Raw genomic sequence first — 18,622 nt, 5'->3', positions numbered from 1 at the left:
AGTCAGACCAAAAAGGGAGGCTTTTGAAAGAGCATAAGAGACCTTCTTTATACATCCAATATGGAACACTACAGCAAGGACCCAGTGGAGCTTGAACTTGAATACAGAAATCAAGATAACTCTCAAGCCTTCCTACCCCAAAATTCTGTTTTCTGTGATTTGTCTTTTCCTTCTGCCTATGACTTAATTTACCTTTACAACTTAAATACCTACAAAAAAGATTCCAATTTGCCTTGTGTGGGTCTCTAGTGTATCTACTGATGGCCAGAAGGTCTGCTTTCATGTGTTGTATGTGTGTTCACATGTGTGTTGTAAGTCCCCTGAAGCACATTGGGCTGTCCATTCTAGAGGCTGTGGGTTGGGCAGTTTCTCCAAGTGGTAATATTGAGAAGGCAGCACCATCTTCCCCATTCTACAAGTCCAGGCTTTCCTCATCTATTCACCTGCCATTTTGTGATTTTTTCTTCAGGATTTCTGTAGTCTATTTAAAAACAATGAAGAAAAATAACATGCTCCTTAATGCCCCACAGAACATGGCTAATGATGGGCACTGGGAGATTCTCTAGGGGTCCTAACTGATGCTTTATTCATAACAGCTGAAACTCTGTGTAGTTGCTTTATGAAAGTGGGAGCATCCCTATACCAAGGTGATTAGAAAAGAAAGAGAGAGGGTAGAAGAGCCACTATGTGCTCCCCTGCCCTACCCCACCCCATTGTATCTTCGAGCTGTTGCACAGAGCTGCCTTATAAACCTTTTCCAGATTAGCCTCTACAGCACCCAGCATGGATGGTCTTTGTCCTAAACTGTGTTCAAGGTAACCACATGCTGATTTTTTTCAAAGTATCTTTTGAGTCTTGACTTATGAGCCTGTTTTTGGTCCTTGTGTCTTTGAGCCCAAACATTCATTGGGAACTATCTAATGCTTCCCTCTTTTAGATTGTGTCTACACTGAGTTTCCTATTTGGATTAGAATCTGTAGAGTTCTGGGAACAGCACCAAATCACATTTTGAGGCTTTAAGTGGAAAATACCAGCTGATGATACCCTTGGGCCTACGCTTGTGTCTACAAATAGCTTTTTTGTGGCAACAAATTAGTTCTGGGGTTTATTTTATTCTGCATTATTTCCAATGTCTTCCTCACTGCCTGACTTTGCTGAGTGATGGTCAAGTCCATCATTTATCTTGTAAGTAGGTCTGGCCTGGAATTCTCCTTTTTACTTGAATCTCTTAACCTTCCTGATGGGTTGCTGGGTTTGGAATCTACTTGGTGTTGAAAGCTCCTCTCTAGAGTGCTGTGTGGAGACGTGCTGTAGAAAGTGGAAATGCCACTTTATAAATGAGGCTTTAATAAACATTTTATATTAGTAGGGGGAAATGATCTGATTTAATTTTAAAGAAAGCATTCAACTACTTACTTACAAAGAATACTGCTTGTCTTTCCCACAGCTCAGAAGTAACCAGGTAATTTTCTGTGTGTGCGGTGACCATTCAGTGGCTCTCCTTCACCTTGAGGAGAAGAGGTTTCTCTTTTGTGCCCGGAAGCACCTTTTTCCCGTGAGGATAATAAGATGGCACCCTGTTGAGAATTTTTTAATAGTTGGATGTGCAGATGACTCTGTTTACATCTGGGAGACAGAAACAGGTAAACTGAAAATTTACCCTTTTTTATCCTTTATATATGTATGCATCGAAACGGTTGGCTAGGTGGAGAATTCCAGCCACTGGCAGATGACCTCACTTGCTTCAACTTTTGGTTGGGCTGCATTTAATGGCTTCAGTTGAGGGCTGATGTGGAAAATAAAACAGAAAGGCCCACGTCAGATCCTGACCAACTGACGATTAGCTGACAGGGCAGTACACAGGAATGAGCCGGATATATCTGGAAGCTATAAATAAAAACATAAGTTATCTCCTTTAATTATTAACAAGAGAGAAATTTAGTGTCCTCCTAGTCTCAAATTATCATCAAATTCTGCCTTCTTCAGCATGCTCACCATCTCAGCAACATTTTGAGTTAATTGATAACCGGTTATAATGGAATATAATTAATTACAAAACTCCAAAAAGTTGAGCCAGGGAAACTGAAAATTGAGTGGCTCAATTGAACTTTTGATGCCATAGCAAATGTCTAGTTTGGACCTTGAAGTTTTAAAGAAAGTTTTGTTATATAACGTGAGAGTAACACAGTTCAGGCAAATGCTGGGAACATATCAAATAAGACGAGGTAATTCATGAACGTGAGTCAGGGAAGTGCTCTGGAGAGTACATTTTACTGAAACCATTGCATGGCTTTTATTGATTAATCAGTGGTGGTTTTATGTTGGGTGTTATTAACAGACTGGGTAGTTTACTATATCATACTTTAGAGCCATACTTCACCAAAATATTTGCTACTTTCTTTACATTCAACTTTTGTGTGTTAATGATGATGGCTAATATACCAGCGTATAGCAGGTACAACATAATCTGCCTTACAGATGTACCTTGCTTTATAGCTTTGACAGGATTTCATGCTTGTTTCCCATTAGATTGTCATAGCCTCTAGGATAGGAGGGAAAGGTCTTATTTTCCATTTGTTTGATGAGGAATTTATACCTCTGACTTGTAAATGTGCAACCAATATGAGGGCCCTGTGCATGATATACACGAAATTAGGAGGGTTTCAGAATTCTTAAGTAATGTATTGGCCTGAGTGACAGTCAAGTATAATGGGTAAAATAGGCTCTAAATGCTGGGCTTGCTTACGAGGCCTGATAACAGATGGGCTATAGGACCTTGGGCAAGTTGCTGGACTTCTCCACGAGTCAATTTCCCCATCTGTGTAATGGGAATAATAGTACTGCCTTCCTTTTAGGATTAAATGAACTAATACCTGCAATGCTTATAACAGTGCCTATAGGTGCTGCCAAGCCCTTAGTGATAGTTAAATATTATTACTTTTATTATTGTCATTATCATCAAAGAATATGGCAAACTTGACCGCTTGTGAAATCTGAGTCCATAAAACACATGCACTTATAAATATGAGCAGTTGCATTGTTTTTAATTGTGAATACTTGCTAATCAAACATTCTTCATAGAAAATAGAATTCAGCAAGAATACAGAGATACTTAGGCACTCACAAGGGTTCAGGGTTCTGCTGCTGCATCATGGTACTTTTTAGGCCATGCAACTTTTTTCAAACTTGTGTTTTGAAGGGTGGGCAGTAAAGAAGGAAAGCCAAACCACTAGTATTTCTTGAGACCATATTTATTACCATATTGCATTTTAATTTTATTATTTCTCTTTATACTCCTGAAATACATAATCAAATATTGTAGAACATTTGAAAGATACAGAGAAACATTTAAAAAAAAAACAAAATCATATCTCACTGCCTAAAGGTAACTGCTATTAATATTTTGATCTTCTTTCTGTCAGACATCTTTCTATATCAATAAAAAGATATCTGTATTGTGTTTCAGTCATGCTCCTACCGGGAAACTGAATTCAACGCAGGTGGGTCAAAGGAAGAGACTTTAATGAAAAGACTATTATTGGGTGTGGGTGGGGATTAGGGAACAGACAAGGGATGGAGAGTAAAGACCCCATCACACAGATCCTGGCAGTCTTACCACCTCTAGGGCTAAAGTGGCAAGAGGAGCAAATAGTATTACTGGAACCCAGTGTGAGCTGAAGTGGGGGAGGATTAGTCACTCCCTGAAGTAATGGAAGGGCAATAGTTCCCATCAGAGATGCAGGACTGAGACGGAGAGTTGGAAGAAATTTTCTTCTCTCTCCTTCTGCAGCCGCCTTTATGAGCTGAGTTCAACTGGAAGGCAGAGGAGAAGGGTATTGAGTTCTTGGCATCAGCCAGGGGCACGGAGCAGGACAAGAGGGCAGGGAAAGGGTGGAGGAAGTGGTCATTACAGATGCATCATATGATAACTAAGGAATCTCCTGCAGTTGGTTATTTGTATTGTTTTCTATTAAAAAGTTTGTTTTAGAATTGGTATACCAAATCACATGTACTATGCACACTTTTAGTATGCATTATTTAATATTAATAGTTAATTAGTGTACCATATTAACTTATAGAATATTTGTTCCAAATGAGACAGGGGAGCTGTTTATGAACAACAATGATCCAACTTAAGATAGAGCTCATGATTTGTAACAATGTTATGAATAATTGCATCAACACCTCCACATCTGCAATGGGCCTCTTCCGTTTTCAAAGCGCCCTCTCATGCATGATCTCGTCCAAGCCCCACAGCTCTCCTCGGAGGTGGCTGGCAGCCTAACTTTCCTCAGCACATTCCTTCCTTTGAAATAAGTTTATGTTATTCCTTTTAGTCTCGTGTCTGGTATTAGCTTGGTTTTAGCTCCCTTTAAACTCTGAAATTCCAATTTTGGTTAAAATTTAACGATCTATTTTTTGTTCCCAAGCTGGATTTCAGCTAGCTAAGATACTTTCATCATGTTTATTGTACATGATTTCTATTTCATCCTCTTCCGTAGGTGGAAAGACCCATAAGCAGGAAGCTTTTCCATTTATAGTTTCATAAAGTTAGGGGGAAAAAAACAAGAGCAAAGACCAAAACAGTTAGTCTAAAAAGGGGTCTATGAAGGCATAGAATGTGTTTGTTCACTGATGTGCCTGACACATGAGTGAATAAATGAACGAATGAACGAACTAAATAATCCACATGTTCTTGGGCCTCAGTAGATGGAGTACAAATGAGTTCATCTTAACATTGGCCAGTCACAGTGGCTCTTAGATCATGGCTGCTCAAGTGTAGGTATGTTCTCAGCTTTCTCCTCCAAGTCTCCCCTAGAGTTTCTGAAGTTCACAGTATATTTCACCTCTTCAGGTGTAAGTCTGTGTGTTTTCTACTCTGGACAATTTTTTCTGAGTCTTTACCTTTTGGCTTTGCTAAAAGTTTCAAAATTAGTTTCACATATGAACAGACTTATGCTTTGCTTCATTTCTTCAGCACTCTGCCTCTTCGAAATACATGAAGGAGGGCTAAATTGACACTAAGGCATTTATCAGATCTTTCAGCACCAGTGAAACTCCAGAGCTCATAGAGAGAAAAATAGGAGATGTCAGTGGGATAAGGACTGGGGGGAAAAGTCAGGGAGACAGGCTTGGAGTCAAAAGTAAGTAACTCTCAACTGTGCCCAAAGCCCACCTTGGTGGAAGGTTGAGGGAGGGGGCAGGGGGGCATATATAGGCCAGATCCTGTGCCACCTTTTTCTAGGTGTTGAGAATGGGATATAAGACTTTGGTTTTTCACAAGCACTTTTAAACAACCCATTCCTGCTTAATTCTGAGATTCTTTGGCAGAATGTACAAGTATATTCTGCAGCCATTTACCCCCATACATCTTTTGTATTGAAATCACAAGAGGTGTTTCTTTCTGTGACAGGTAGCATGGTCAGGTGCATGCCAGCAAAGGGCCAGGGTCATAGATGGGCATGTCATCTCATGGAAGAGGGAAACAACCAAAGTAGAGGAGTATTTATGTCACAATGAGGGCCCTCCTCTTCTGGTTCTAAAAATGCAGCTCTGCCAGGTTGGGAGTGATGAGGGCATCTAGTTTTGCTTATTGATTTGCAGGATGTCCCATGATGGTTAGGCCTGATTAGGAAGGGAAATAATTGGAGATGTCATTTTGATTAATCTTTGAGCTCCCGCAGTGTGTTTGGCACCGGCAACTCCAGGCAGCTTTGTCGCCCTCGTTGCTGTGAGACATAATAGGGATAATGCAATACTGATTTTTTTCCCCCTAAAATACACACCAGAAATAAATCTCAGCTCTGAGCTCATCATTCTCTTAGGAATTAAATTTAAATAATTCTGAGGACTTTTTTGTTCACAGTAATGGATTTACATAGTAGAAAACTTTTGTAATGAATTTCTTGTGTGTTATTAATGTAACATTATTATTATTGAAGGTCTTCTGTTAAGCTTATGGCCTGTGTTGTGAAATACACCATTTTAAGCAACTGGATGTTTTGTGCAAAAAATGAAACCTGGTTTGCTTGAAAATAAAATACCTCTTAATAAGATAGGTCAGAAAAACTTTTTGTCAAGGGCTAGATAGTAAATATTTCCAGCTCTGTGGACCATGTGATCTCTGGTGCAACTATGGAACACTGCCCTGGAAGCACAGGAAAAGCCACAGACAATCCACAAAGAAGTGGGTGACGCTGTATTCCATTACATCTTTGTTTCTGAAAGCAGGTGGCAGGCTGAATTTGGCCTGTAGTTGCAGTTTGTAGAACCCTAAGACCAATGATAGTTCTTTTTAAAGATCATTAGTTTCATAAGTTATTTGAAAGCAGTTTACAATTTTTAATTGATTATACTTCATTGACTATGTGATTATATTCATTTTGCTTGTGAGGAAGTGGAACAGAGAGAGATCGTTTGAGTCTGAAGGTTGCCAGGCTGTTGGTTCTGGCGTGTTCTCTACTGTGCCACACAACAGGAGCAGCTCTTGCAGCTGGAGGTCAGCTTTTTGAGGCTGTCAGGCATGGAACTGGTTAAGAAAAGCTCTGAGAAGAAAAGAAAAGGCTGCCAGGAAACCTGCTACGGGCTCTCCTGAAGGAGATGATCTCTGTCTATCTCTCAGAGCTTGGCTCTCAATTTACAGAGTTCTAACGGCTCTGGTCATCTGATTTCTCAGATGACAGATTGGAAACAGCAAATTACAAGTGGGGAGACTGTTAGTGGCAGACACTCTGACAGCAGAAACGACAGCTGATGGGAAGGGAGGAGAGGCAAAATTGTGAATTGCTGCTCAGGACAGTCTTTCCTGTGCGTGTAGAAATTGTTTCCCCTGTTCAGGAAGCTCTTAGATGTGCCCGCACACATGGAGCTTCCAGTCCACTTCCCATGATGCCTGCTGGAGGGCTGGACTTTCTCCTTTGCAGGCATTTCTGACTTAAATAAGTATGTTTAAATGTATTCATTATATCCACAGTGTATTCCAGACCTAAGGAAATCTCAGAAGCAGCTTGGGGCCTGGAGTTCAAGGGCACTGAAGTCTTTGGCCAGTGAGGAGGTAGAACCTAGGGTGAATGTGAGTCTATTTTTGTCCATTTCTTCCTGTTCCTGCTCAGGTAATGTGAGCTGTGTGACCGTGAGCAGGAAGCTTTACTCCTGTAGGCTGGCCTGAGGGCCCAGCTTCTGCTTATGATATGGTTTCTGTGGGAGAACGCATTCTGAGTTTTCAAACAACCTTCTTATACACAGGCCCCTGGAACAAAGCCTATGCATATGAAATTGAGGAAGTAAGAAAGAAGATAATACATTTTGAGGTTATTTTCACCACAGGGGTTAAATTTTTGCTCTCTTAATTTATTTTTCTCAGTAATATTAGTAGCAGTGAGCTACAAAATTATTCAATCTACTATAATGCCATATAAATGAAACATTTGTTTTTCTGTGGTTTAAAAGTACACAGTATTAAAAAGACAACTACAAAAATTAGAGCATTTAGAAAGATAACTTGAGGCGTGTCAATAGTTAGTAGCCATATTTTTAGAAAATATCCATTGTTTAATCTTCTACTCTATATATCTGTTTGCTCTAATTGTTTAGGGTAAGGGATAGAGAGTATGCCAGACACAGTTTATCAGAAATATGCAGTTAGTTTTTTCCCAATAGGGTGGAGCCATGTGGTTAAACTCTCACTTTGCCACACACTGTCACTACACAGACAAGTAATTTTCCAGCCCACAACTTTTACCTGGTCTCCTTCTTTTATAGTATGTAGTGTGTAAAATAAAAAAAAAATGTAAAAATTCCACCAGTAACCCACTCTCTTATTTTGAGGGGTGGTTTTTCTTGGTTTTCTCATCAAGGTCACTGCTTTGTACATACGGGGGTGAAGTTGTGTTGTGTTAACTGCCTTGTCAGCATCACCGGAGTGTGACTTTCATTCTGTGCATGTTCAAGGTCAGTTTTGGGTGTGTAGCATCTGGCAGTTCATAGTCTCTTCAGTGTGTCACCTTTCTCAAAGCCACATTACTTTGTGGTAAATTATAGATGGAGTTCTTTTGGGATGATTCTTTTCAGAAAAGAAAAAACAGAATACACTAAAAGCACAGAGTGAGAGTTTACCTAAATCACCTTTTCTAAGACCTTTTCTTCTTTATTATAATAGTTATTGTGTTATTAATAGTTATTAATAGTTATTATGTATTTTTTGTTTACTGCCTAAGTTTTAAATCTTTCTTTCTTCCTCTTGACCCTCATTATCACAGTGACACTGTACTTTGGGGTTTTGACTCATGTAGTATTTTGTGTGTACATGTATGAGGACACACTCATATGTACACACTTATGTGAACTTTAGCTGCAATTTAGCTACTAAGTATTTGCACAGCTGTCAAAGTTTATGTCCTGAGTAGGAATTAGTATACATTGGGCTTATGACCGTGAGCCTTGGGGTTCAGACTGCTGGGTCTCAATTCCTGTTCTGCACTTCCAGTCCAGATCACCCCAGTCAGCTTTTAACTCCTTGAAAACTCGCCATCTTGTAATGGTAGTTAGACTGAATAAATGTTAACTATTATTTATTATAAATTCTTCATATATTACTATACCAATTTGTACTTAAAAATTTTACTGTCCCTTCTCCCTTCTAGTCAAGCTCAAAATTTATTTTTTATTCTGATGAAATGTGAAGAATACCAGAATTATCACATATGGCCTTCCTCCTTAAAGAGTTTTCAATATAATTGGGGAAAATGTGTACCTTTGAAAGAACTTGAAAAAACCTGTAGGACAACATATAAAATTATATTATACATAGTCTTATATTTTTACTGCCATAAACTTTTTGGCACACCACTAGCTCTTGTTACTTAACACATTAAGAAAAAGGCATGCAAGTTTGTTAAAATATTTTGAGGATTGTATTTCAACATAATTGATATCCTTTATGATCATATGTATTTTATTAGCAACATTTTAACCCAATACTGTGAAAAAGGGTTCATTGGTTTCCCCAAACTGCTGAAGAGGTACATGGCACAGAAAAGGTTAGGAACTCCTATTAGTCTAAAAGATTTTTAGCACAGTATGCATCGAAATCACTCAGTGGCAGTATGGTTGGGGGGTGTAGGTCAATATCTGCCTTTTATTCCTGATACCAGAGAAAAAATACAATAAAAGAGTTTAACCTTATTTTCAGCCAAATTAAATCCAACAATTAACACTGGGTCACTGAAAAGAGGCATGTAAGTCTTATTGTATAATTTTAAAGCATTCAACATAAAATCTTGGTAGACACTTTTATGTGTGTGTATATACACATGTGCGTGCAAACACACAAGTATGAACACATGCTCCCCCCTCTCCAACATAATAGTCTTCTGCATCTCCATCTAGTGAATATGGATATCCACTTTGGTGAAAATTTATAAATGTTCATATGATCTTATAATTTTACAAACTTTTAAAAGTGAGGGAACTTCAAGGATGTAGGAAAATTCAAGAAAATGAAAGATCTGCATGGGATGGTTTCTGCTGCACTCTTTAAAATCCAGTTGCCACACCAAAAAGCTATTAACAAAAAAAGCACAAGTAATTTTCTTTTCCCTTAGTTGGATTTGCTTCTTGCTCAGTTCTTGTTAGTTTAATCATTTGAACATTTAACCTGAGTATGGTTATATATTATTTTTAGATACCCCTCACTTATTTTTAAAATTCTACATTATATGGTTAATTTGTATCTGGTAAAACACATACACTTGTACGTGTATGTGTATTTTAATTAAGGGTTATTCAATTCCACCCTCCCTTTTTCTTAAATCTCTGGCATCTTAACATGCCTATATGTTAGGCATGTTATTGTGGTATTTCCAGCATGTTTTTGGAGCATTTTGTATGCTCAGAAACAAATAAGAAAAATCAGTATTATCTTATTATAATGACATAAATAAATATTTTGCTACTCTTAAAATTACTTTTACCAATTAAGTTGCATCCTTCACTGCCTTTATTGTTTCCCTTGTCAGTTGCTATTTTCCTGGGTTTTACCTTAGTGAAGAAAATACTTGGTTGGCTATAATCAGATTTAGCCGACTCCTGCAGTCTGATTACCCTTCTGGACCCTGTGCTGGCTGGATACGTAGCTGCATTTAATGTTCTTCAGGGCTTTTCCTACAGCAGGAGAAAGAGGAACACATTAAGATGGCTGCTCTGTGGCTCCTCCTTATCTTGACACCCCACCCCCTTTTTCGAGCACTTTATAGGAACATTTGGAATGTTAGTGGATTTCACAGCTGCCATGTTTGGCAAAATGAACCCAAAGGAGCCATCTGCCCCTCCCCAGGCTGCCTCCATTCAATTCCCTTGCAACTTCCCAGTAACCAGCTGCCACAGAAACGATTGGAAAAGCAAGACTCAGTGGACTGTAATGATTGTTATTCTCTGGGAAAGCAGATTCTTTGATTTGTCTGCAAGATAAAGGATATTGGATACACTTGATTCATCTGAGTGTATCAATAATATCCAGCTTGTACTATTAACTTATTCGTTAGGATTTGATGGGAAAGATCTTTTGTGTTTCTAGGAATGAATCAGGCAAAAACCAACCCAAAGGTCAAGATGTAGACTTGGGAGTGGTGAGCAGAGAATTTGACTGTGGGAATGTTGTCCGATTTTATCTTGTTTGCTACAAAAAAATGTTGGTTGCTAACCTCAGACTTGTCAAAAAGTCCCAGGCATGGATTGGCCTGCTGTTTTCCCCAGCACCTCTCACATTCAAGTGTGAGTAGACTCCATTCCACTCTAGGCTCACATGCTGGGAAGATAAAGGGTTTTGCAGCCACTTGAAAGCATCGAGTACCAGAAGCTCCAATGAGAGACACAGGATATCATCTAATAGAGAGTTTATTAGTCGGACAGAGTCCTACTTGCTTTTGTAAATTTAGTAAAATGAATTATACTTTATCCTGATAGATTAAAATTAAGAAACATTTATGGGTTGAGACCCCAAGAAAAGAACTGGAAAAAGATTTGATAAAAAAAAAAATCAGCTTTTAATCCATGATTTACCCTAGAGGTTAACCTTTGTTAGTTATCCCATTTTTTTCTTCTTTCCAGAAGTATCAGGTATAAGTCTAGTTTGAAAATCATATTGTTACCTGTTCCTTATGTTGTCTTCATTTCTTATGACAATAACTATGATTGTTTTCTCAAGACAGGTCTGTTGGCAATGCTCTCTCTCATCAATGATTTTATAAAGGAACTTGTGCTTTTGTTCAAGCATTTGACCTAAAAGAATCTTTAGTAAATTACAATCTAACCATAAGTTACATAGACAAAACAATCAGCAAAACTGGGGGTTTGGAACTAGATGACTTAGCTCACTTGTGCTGCTGCAAGAAGTCAAATGCATGAGCAGATAGGTTTCCTGTATCCAGAAAAGCTGAACAGTCCACCAACTTATCTCAGAAAATCTCCCTTTCAATAGTTCTGGCCTCCTAGCTACCAGTTATTTTAAATACAGGTCTACATTTTTTTTAGCCACAATTTAAAATCTAAAAAGATTTATTTATTTGTTTGTTTCCAGTAAAACCAAACCAAACCTCACATTGGGATGTTTATTTCACTATGTCTAAGTATTAGTTTTATTTTCTGCTGCAGATATATGACTTGTTTGATTGCTGCTGTCTGCTCCCCCAGACCCTGCTGTGGCTGTTGTAAAATATACATACGTGCATTGTCTTGTATATCCAAAATCTGAAAAATACTGAATTCTAAAACCCTGTGGTCCTATATGTTTTAGATATGGAATTGTGGGCTTCTATTATCTTTCTCTGTCATTCTCCCCAAAGTAGTTGACAGTCTTCTACCAAATGCTATCTGTACTCTGTGTCTTTGTTTTCTTGCCTCCCACTTAGTTAACACATTATAATCTGGCTCCTGCCTACAATATTCTAATGGAACTGTTCTTGAGGTTGCCTCACCTCCAAGTTCAGTTGTCATTCTCTGGGCGGCAGGTAGTTGACTTGTCTGAAATCACTCTGCCATCAATGTCCTTCTCTGTCTCTGCCCTCAGCCTTACATGATATGGCCTCTCCTGATGGCCAACAGCCACTTTCCCTTGGTTTGTTTGACCTCTGCATGTACTCTCTCCATTTTTCACTGGGTTTATTCTCAGTGTACTTCTTTTTATTTGTATTTTCCTTGGGCTGCATTATCAACACAGATTGTGTGTGTGCATGATTGTGGTAAAATATACATAACATTATACTTACCATTTTAACTATTTTAACATGCAGAGTTCAGTGAAATTAATTGCATTCACATTGTTGGTCAACCATCATCACCACTCATCTCAGGAATTTTTTCAGCTTCCCAAAATGAAATTCTGTACCCATTAAACAATAAGTCCCCATTCCTTTCTTCCCTCAGCCCTTTACAACCACCCCTCTATTTCTGACTCCATTAATTTGACTACTCTCAGTACCTCATATAAGTGATTTCACACAGTATTTGTCCTTTTGTGATTGATTTACTTCACTTAGTGTCATGTCCTCAGGGTTCATCCATGTTATGGCACGTGTCAGAAATTTCTTTGTAAGGCTGGACAATATTCCATTGTATGTACATACTACGTTTTCTTTATCCACTTACTCATTGGTGGGCACTTGGGTTGCTTCTACCTTTTGTGTACCCTGAATGATGCTGCTATGAATGGAGATGTACAACTGTCTCTTTAAGACTCTGTTTTTGATTCTTTGGGGTACAAACCCAGAGGTCAACACAGGTCTTTTAATTACTACCTACACATCCTAAGAGGTGTGTTATGGCACATTGTGGTGTAGGATGAGCAGTCACTGAGAATGGGATCCTTCCCTGACAAAGGGCCACAGCCCAGTGTGGAGAAAGAGCAGGTCATTTTCTAATTTAGAAGTAGAACAAATGCTGGTGCCAGAAAAACCTATCTGTTCCATTTGGCTCCTTCTATGACATAAGGTATATGCAACTACATACAAACCACCTACAGAAAGTTGCAGCAGATGATACACTACAAGAACAGTGATGGTGGTGAGAAGAGTAGGATAAACGCTCTGGCTAAAGAAGAGGGAAATGGTTTTATAGGGTAAAGAACCCACCAAAGACCCCTGGAACCCATTCCATGAATATCCTAGTCTATAATTCCAGAGGGCATTATAGTTTCTTAGCACCAATGCTATCAACAATATCTAGTGATAAATTCGGATCAATTGAAAGATGAACTATGTGCTATGTTTTTTGTAAGCCTCCAGTAAAACACAGAATTGTGTAATATAGTTCAGCAGAACCAAAAACATTTAAAGTTAAAATGCTATGGGACCAGATGATTGGGACCTTCATCATTTCTTACATTAACTATTGAAAATTTTCCTAACTGACTAACTTGCTAGTCAAATCCTTTCTTTCATTCTCTCTTCATTTTGCCAGATAAACATTTGCATTATACTCAGCCCTGAACATGCCCCTCCCCAAGGTGTGAGGTGGAAATGTGACTGCACTGGGGCATTGGCACCCTTCCCTAGTTTTTCAGTTAAAACACCTCCCATAACCACCCTGCCAAACAAACTATACACAAGCACCCTGAAACTTACCCTTTCTGAACTTCGGATTGTTTGTACCTTGCAGCATTGTTTCAAAAATTAAATGACCTATGTGAAATACTAAGCACAGCACTTTGCACTTGAAAGTACTCAATTAGTGGTAGCTAATGGCAATTTTGATGATGATAGAAGGATGAAAAGATACATGTCTTGCTGATAATTCCTAATGGAGTGATCAAGTGCTTAAAAAGCCATTTTTTGATGCAGTATATAATTGTTCAATCACCACTTATTTAGTGAATATCTTCATGGTTTCTACTATCCAGAAAATGAGGGTAGGAGAAGGGCTATAAAAAAGTATGAAATGTCTAACCAGGCTTCACACTTATTTGTATTTATGATTTTACGCATTTATATATTTAGTCATTTTGTTTGTGGCAGGACTTTCATATAGAAAATAGTGAAAAAAGAATGTAAGAAGGGATCTGAATAAATCTGTGGTCCAGAGTAAAATTATTACCACAAGTCCTGATTGTATTTCCTATCACTGTGTAAAACGTTATACAAGTTTATCAGCTTAAAACAAAACCCATTTGCCTCACAGCTCTGTCAGTTAGAAGTCCAGAACTCATGAGTTTCTCACAGGGTTAAAATCAAGGTGTCAGCTAACTAGGCTCTTGCGTGGAAGCTCAGGGGAAGAATCTACTGCCAAGCTCATTTGAGTCCTTGGGAGAATTTAGCCCTTATGGTTGTAGGTCTGAGGTCTTTGCTGGATGTCAGCCAGCTGTCACTCTCAGCTCCTAGAGGCCACTCTGATCCTTATATATGGCCTCCTCCATCTTCAAAGCCAGCAGTGGTACTTTGAATTGTTCTTATGCTTTAAATCCCTCTGATTTTCCTTTCTTCCACCAACTGGAGAAAACTCTACTTTTAAAGGGCTCACCTAATTAGGCCTGGTCCTCCTGAATAATGTCCTTATTTTAAGGTCAACTGTCTTAGAAACCTTAATTACACCTGCAAAGTCCTTGAAGCCATATAATCACTGGGGTGCTATTTCATTGTTCTCACAGGGGCAGGAGTCACATAAGGATGAGAGTCATTAGGGATGATTTTTAGAATCCTGCTTATCATATTGGATCTCAGGTAGGATAATTGCTAGAGGCCCCTCTGGGTAAGCGAATCCACGGAACAGAAGAGTAAAGAGAGCCCTGGCTGGTGTAGCTCAGTGGATTGAGCGCAGGCTGTGAACCAAAGTGCCACAGGTTCGATTCCCAGTCAGGGTACATGCCTGGGTTGCAGGCCATGACCCCCAACAACCGCACATTGATGTTTCTCTCTCTCTCTCTCCTCCCCTCTCTAAAAATAAATAAATAAAATCTTTAAAAAAAGTAGTTACATTAAAAAAAAAGAAGAGTAAAGAGGTGGAAGAAGTCATTTTGGGTCATTGGGGGAAGAAACATGGTATGACATTTTACCAGGGAGTCAGGACTGTAGTGAGGGTGCACTGAGAGTTGGTGCTTTCAAAACAGAACACTGGCATGCCTGCTGGAACTTTGGTTGCCCTTTATTTGTCTGAAGAAAATCACTCCCTTGTCCCAAGGGGGCACCCATTGCAGTTAAAATGTATTTGTCCTTCCATCTCCACCATGTCCCCCCAAATCCCTGTAAAAAAGAGACTTTACATATGAGTACACTCTTCATCCAACACTTCATTCAGGAGACTGTACCACAATTTTTTCCTTTTCAATTCTCTTTCTCTTTCCAGGCACAATTTCAGATCAACTCAGCAAGATATTTATCTAATTAAGTTAATTGACACCAGCCAGGTATCTAGGCCGGTTACAGCATCATCCCTTGCAACAAAAGGTGTGGGTTCGATCACTGGTCAGAGCACACACCTAGGTTGCAGGTTTGATCCCCAGTCAGGGTGTGTCTGGGAGGCAACAGATTGATGTTTCTCTCCCTCTCTCTCTTCCTCCCTCTAAAAATTAATAAGTATATCCTTGGGTGAATATTTTTAAAAAGCTAATTGACACCAAAATAAATAAAATGATAAAGTCAAATTTTTCCTAAGGAAGTTAATCTTCAACCAAGAGTATGAAGAAAGAAAAGATCTGTTTTTGAAATATTTTAAAATTAAAAATGAGCATACCTGGTGTAAAAATTCAAATAATAAAGTGAATGATATTTTCAATACTTTTTATGTTTTGTATTAATATGTACTTTAAAACTTTTTATACTTTTTTAATGTTTTATATAACGTTTTATATAATGTTTATATAATGTTTATATAATGTACTTTAAAACTTTTTACACTTTTTTAATGTTTTATATAATGTTTATATAATGTTTATATAATGTACTTTAAAACTTTTTACACTTTTTTAATGTTTTATATAATGTTTTATATAATGTTTATATAATGTTTTATATAATAATGTTTTATAAGTAACTATAAACAATTAAATATATATTTTACATCATAATACAAAAACTTTTCTGTTAACATTCACTTCTTAAATTGGTTGTAAATTATATTAAGTTTTAGAGTGAGGTTAAAAATTAAAATTTAGTCAAAGTAGATTCTGTGGTGTTAGCAAAAATTTAAGAAGTATTTTATAACTAAATGCCTTATCCAGAAAACTCCACTTTAGAATTAATGCATTATTTGTATTCCTTCTATATCTCAACAACTTTAAACCTCTATGTGTTTTGATCTTTATTTTTTTCTTTTACCCCACCTGCACTGTTCTATTCTGTTTTTCTGGAGGTCACTGGTTAGAACTAGATGTGGAAGTTGAGTGTGGTCCAGCTGATAAATCCCAGGGTTGCTCTGAATGTGCTGGAGGCAGTGGTGGAGCTGGGGTTAAGGTCGCAGTGTTCAAGGACTTTGTCAAGAGTATTCTACATACCGTTAAGGGATGGGAGGTTGATGTAAAGCCTATCCTGGCTTTGTTATCATAGTAGGACCTTTATATGGAACAAAAATGAGCCATATCCTCCACAAATCTATGTTACAAATGAATATATTATTTTCAGTTATATTTAGGAATGAAGTACGTGCCTTTATGCCTAATTTAATATTTTCAGATTCATTTTCTACCCACCCCCCTCACCATTATTTTCTACTTAGCTAAGTTTGGTACCCCTAGGGTCCCCTGTACCTGCTCAGGACCCACATCAGTTACATGCTTTCTGGAGTAAGATGCAGAAACTATGAAACGATTTGTTAGAAAGGGGGCACCAGGTTGATCATATATTTATGTGAGCAAGGCAATGAACTGTGTGTAACGGAAAATAAATGATCTTACAGAAGAGGCGGTGGTCAGACTCCTTGATATGTGGAATTTGATTACAGCTGTTAGTCAGTTGATATGTTGAAATCTGATTTTATGAATTTGACTACTAAATTTGGTAGATGAGGCCATTAGCCTGTTCTGTTTTAAGAAGAATCATTTTCAAATATAACTGTCCTCTTAATTATTTTCCAATATTGTTGTGAATTCAGTTAGAAATGCCAACCTAATATAAAAAAAGACCTAAGTCTGTAATGTATCCACTCACATGGTCTTGCTGTTAAGTTTGTTTATGTAAATACAATTTATACTCACTAATTCCTATCACATAATAGGAAACACACTTTTCATTGTTTTTTACAATGCCATAATAAGCAGAATATTTAATTGGAAGTGTTCTGTTTTTTGTGAAACTAATTATTTAAAGTTTGCTGATTTACAATATATGTAATTTGAATGGGCTGGGAGGACTTTATGTTCCTGTAGCAGTGAAATTTCTATCATGTTCTTCTGGGGAAAAGCACCATGAGTTTTAGTAAGTTAATTACTGTCTCAAATTTATTTGTGTATATTTTCTTAGTTAATAAAATGTTTTTGTGCAATATGATAAAACATTAATTCATTTCGGAAGTGTTTTTGAATCTTAATTTACTCCTGATCATTTGTAGATGGATCAATTCATCAAATGACTATGATTTCTTTTTTTTTAAACATTTTTTCCATTTTGGGATAGTAGCAATTGCTTTTTCTACAAACTTAGTGAATCTAGTTGTTAAGTTGTGAGATGGAGCTTGTCTGGCTAGGGCTTTTAAATATGTAATTTAAAGCTATTCGTTAATTGATCATAGGTTGTGGTAATTTTATTGATTGTGAAAATTTTTTAGATTGAAGACAGCAAATATTAACTGTATACACAAGTAACCAGGGAGCAACTTCTGGCTGTTTGGGAGGGAATCAAAGTATAGGCTATTGTTATTTCTTCTTCACTTTCCCCATGTAGATAGCATGGTGTGGCATTTCCACACCATGGCATATTTTATCAACGACAAGTATTCTCTTTACCCCTGCTTTGCTCTTCTATCACAACTGAAGGCAGCATTCTTCATTGTATATGTCATGCTTTAAGATAGCTGATACTTCAAAATCAGATTTCATAACAGGCACATCACAAAGTGATCATTTGCCCTCTTTAAAAACAAAACAGAAAGTTGTAAGTACCCTATAAATATTGACAACCTAATGCATTTAAAGTGCAGCTGTATTTTAGCAACATACTGATTTCCAGCAGTTTCTGAATCTTCCTTCTTCTCTTCCCCCTTTATGTACAGAAACTGGGAGAGGTTTCGTGCTGGTCTCTTGACAGATCTCACTCCAAATTCACCTAAAGATGGCATTCTTTCTTTGGGATTGAATCGCAGCCCATCTGCGGATAAAGCTTAAGCCTTTGTCTCTGTGCTCTGATCTCTACCTGGAGGTCTGCATGTCTGTTTGGACGTGTTCAAACTTGGCCTTTGCCACAGTAGAAACACCTTCTCTGTTCCCTGTTTATTAGGGCCCTTAAGGTAGCTAGCAAGCTATAGAAACACACAAAGTTGGTTTTATTGGAAAGAGGTATCTGTTGTTGTAAAGAATTCAGGGTGTATTGCAGAGACCTTAGAGCTGCAGTAGTCCTTAGGAAGGAATTAAAAACAGAACTAGAAAGTTGAAGCTTTCTCCCCCTGCCTCTCTTCCTTCCTCCCTCTCCTCTTCCTTTTCACTCCT

The 18,622-nt window shown here is 37.9% G+C and overlaps 1 protein-coding gene across 5 annotated transcripts in view; it reads left to right on the top strand.

Moving 5' to 3' along the window:
- Positions 1-18,622, top strand: part of WDR72 (WD repeat domain 72) — a 202,171-nt gene that overhangs the window by 51,080 nt on the left and 132,469 nt on the right. For all 5 annotated transcript variants that reach the window (XM_036033779.1, XM_036033790.1, XM_036033772.1 and 2 more), the window contains exon 13: positions 1,448-1,643. In XM_036033779.1, coding sequence (XP_035889672.1) covers positions 1,448-1,643 — 196 coding nt within the window. The remainder of the gene's footprint in view (positions 1-1,447; positions 1,644-18,622) is intronic.

This window comes from Phyllostomus discolor, chromosome 1 (genome assembly GCF_004126475.2).
Source record: "Phyllostomus discolor isolate MPI-MPIP mPhyDis1 chromosome 1, mPhyDis1.pri.v3, whole genome shotgun sequence".
Lineage (NCBI taxonomy): Eukaryota > Metazoa > Chordata > Mammalia > Chiroptera > Phyllostomidae > Phyllostomus > Phyllostomus discolor.
The sequence above is the reverse complement of the archived record's forward strand: the minus strand, read 5'-3'. Positions and strand labels throughout refer to the sequence as shown.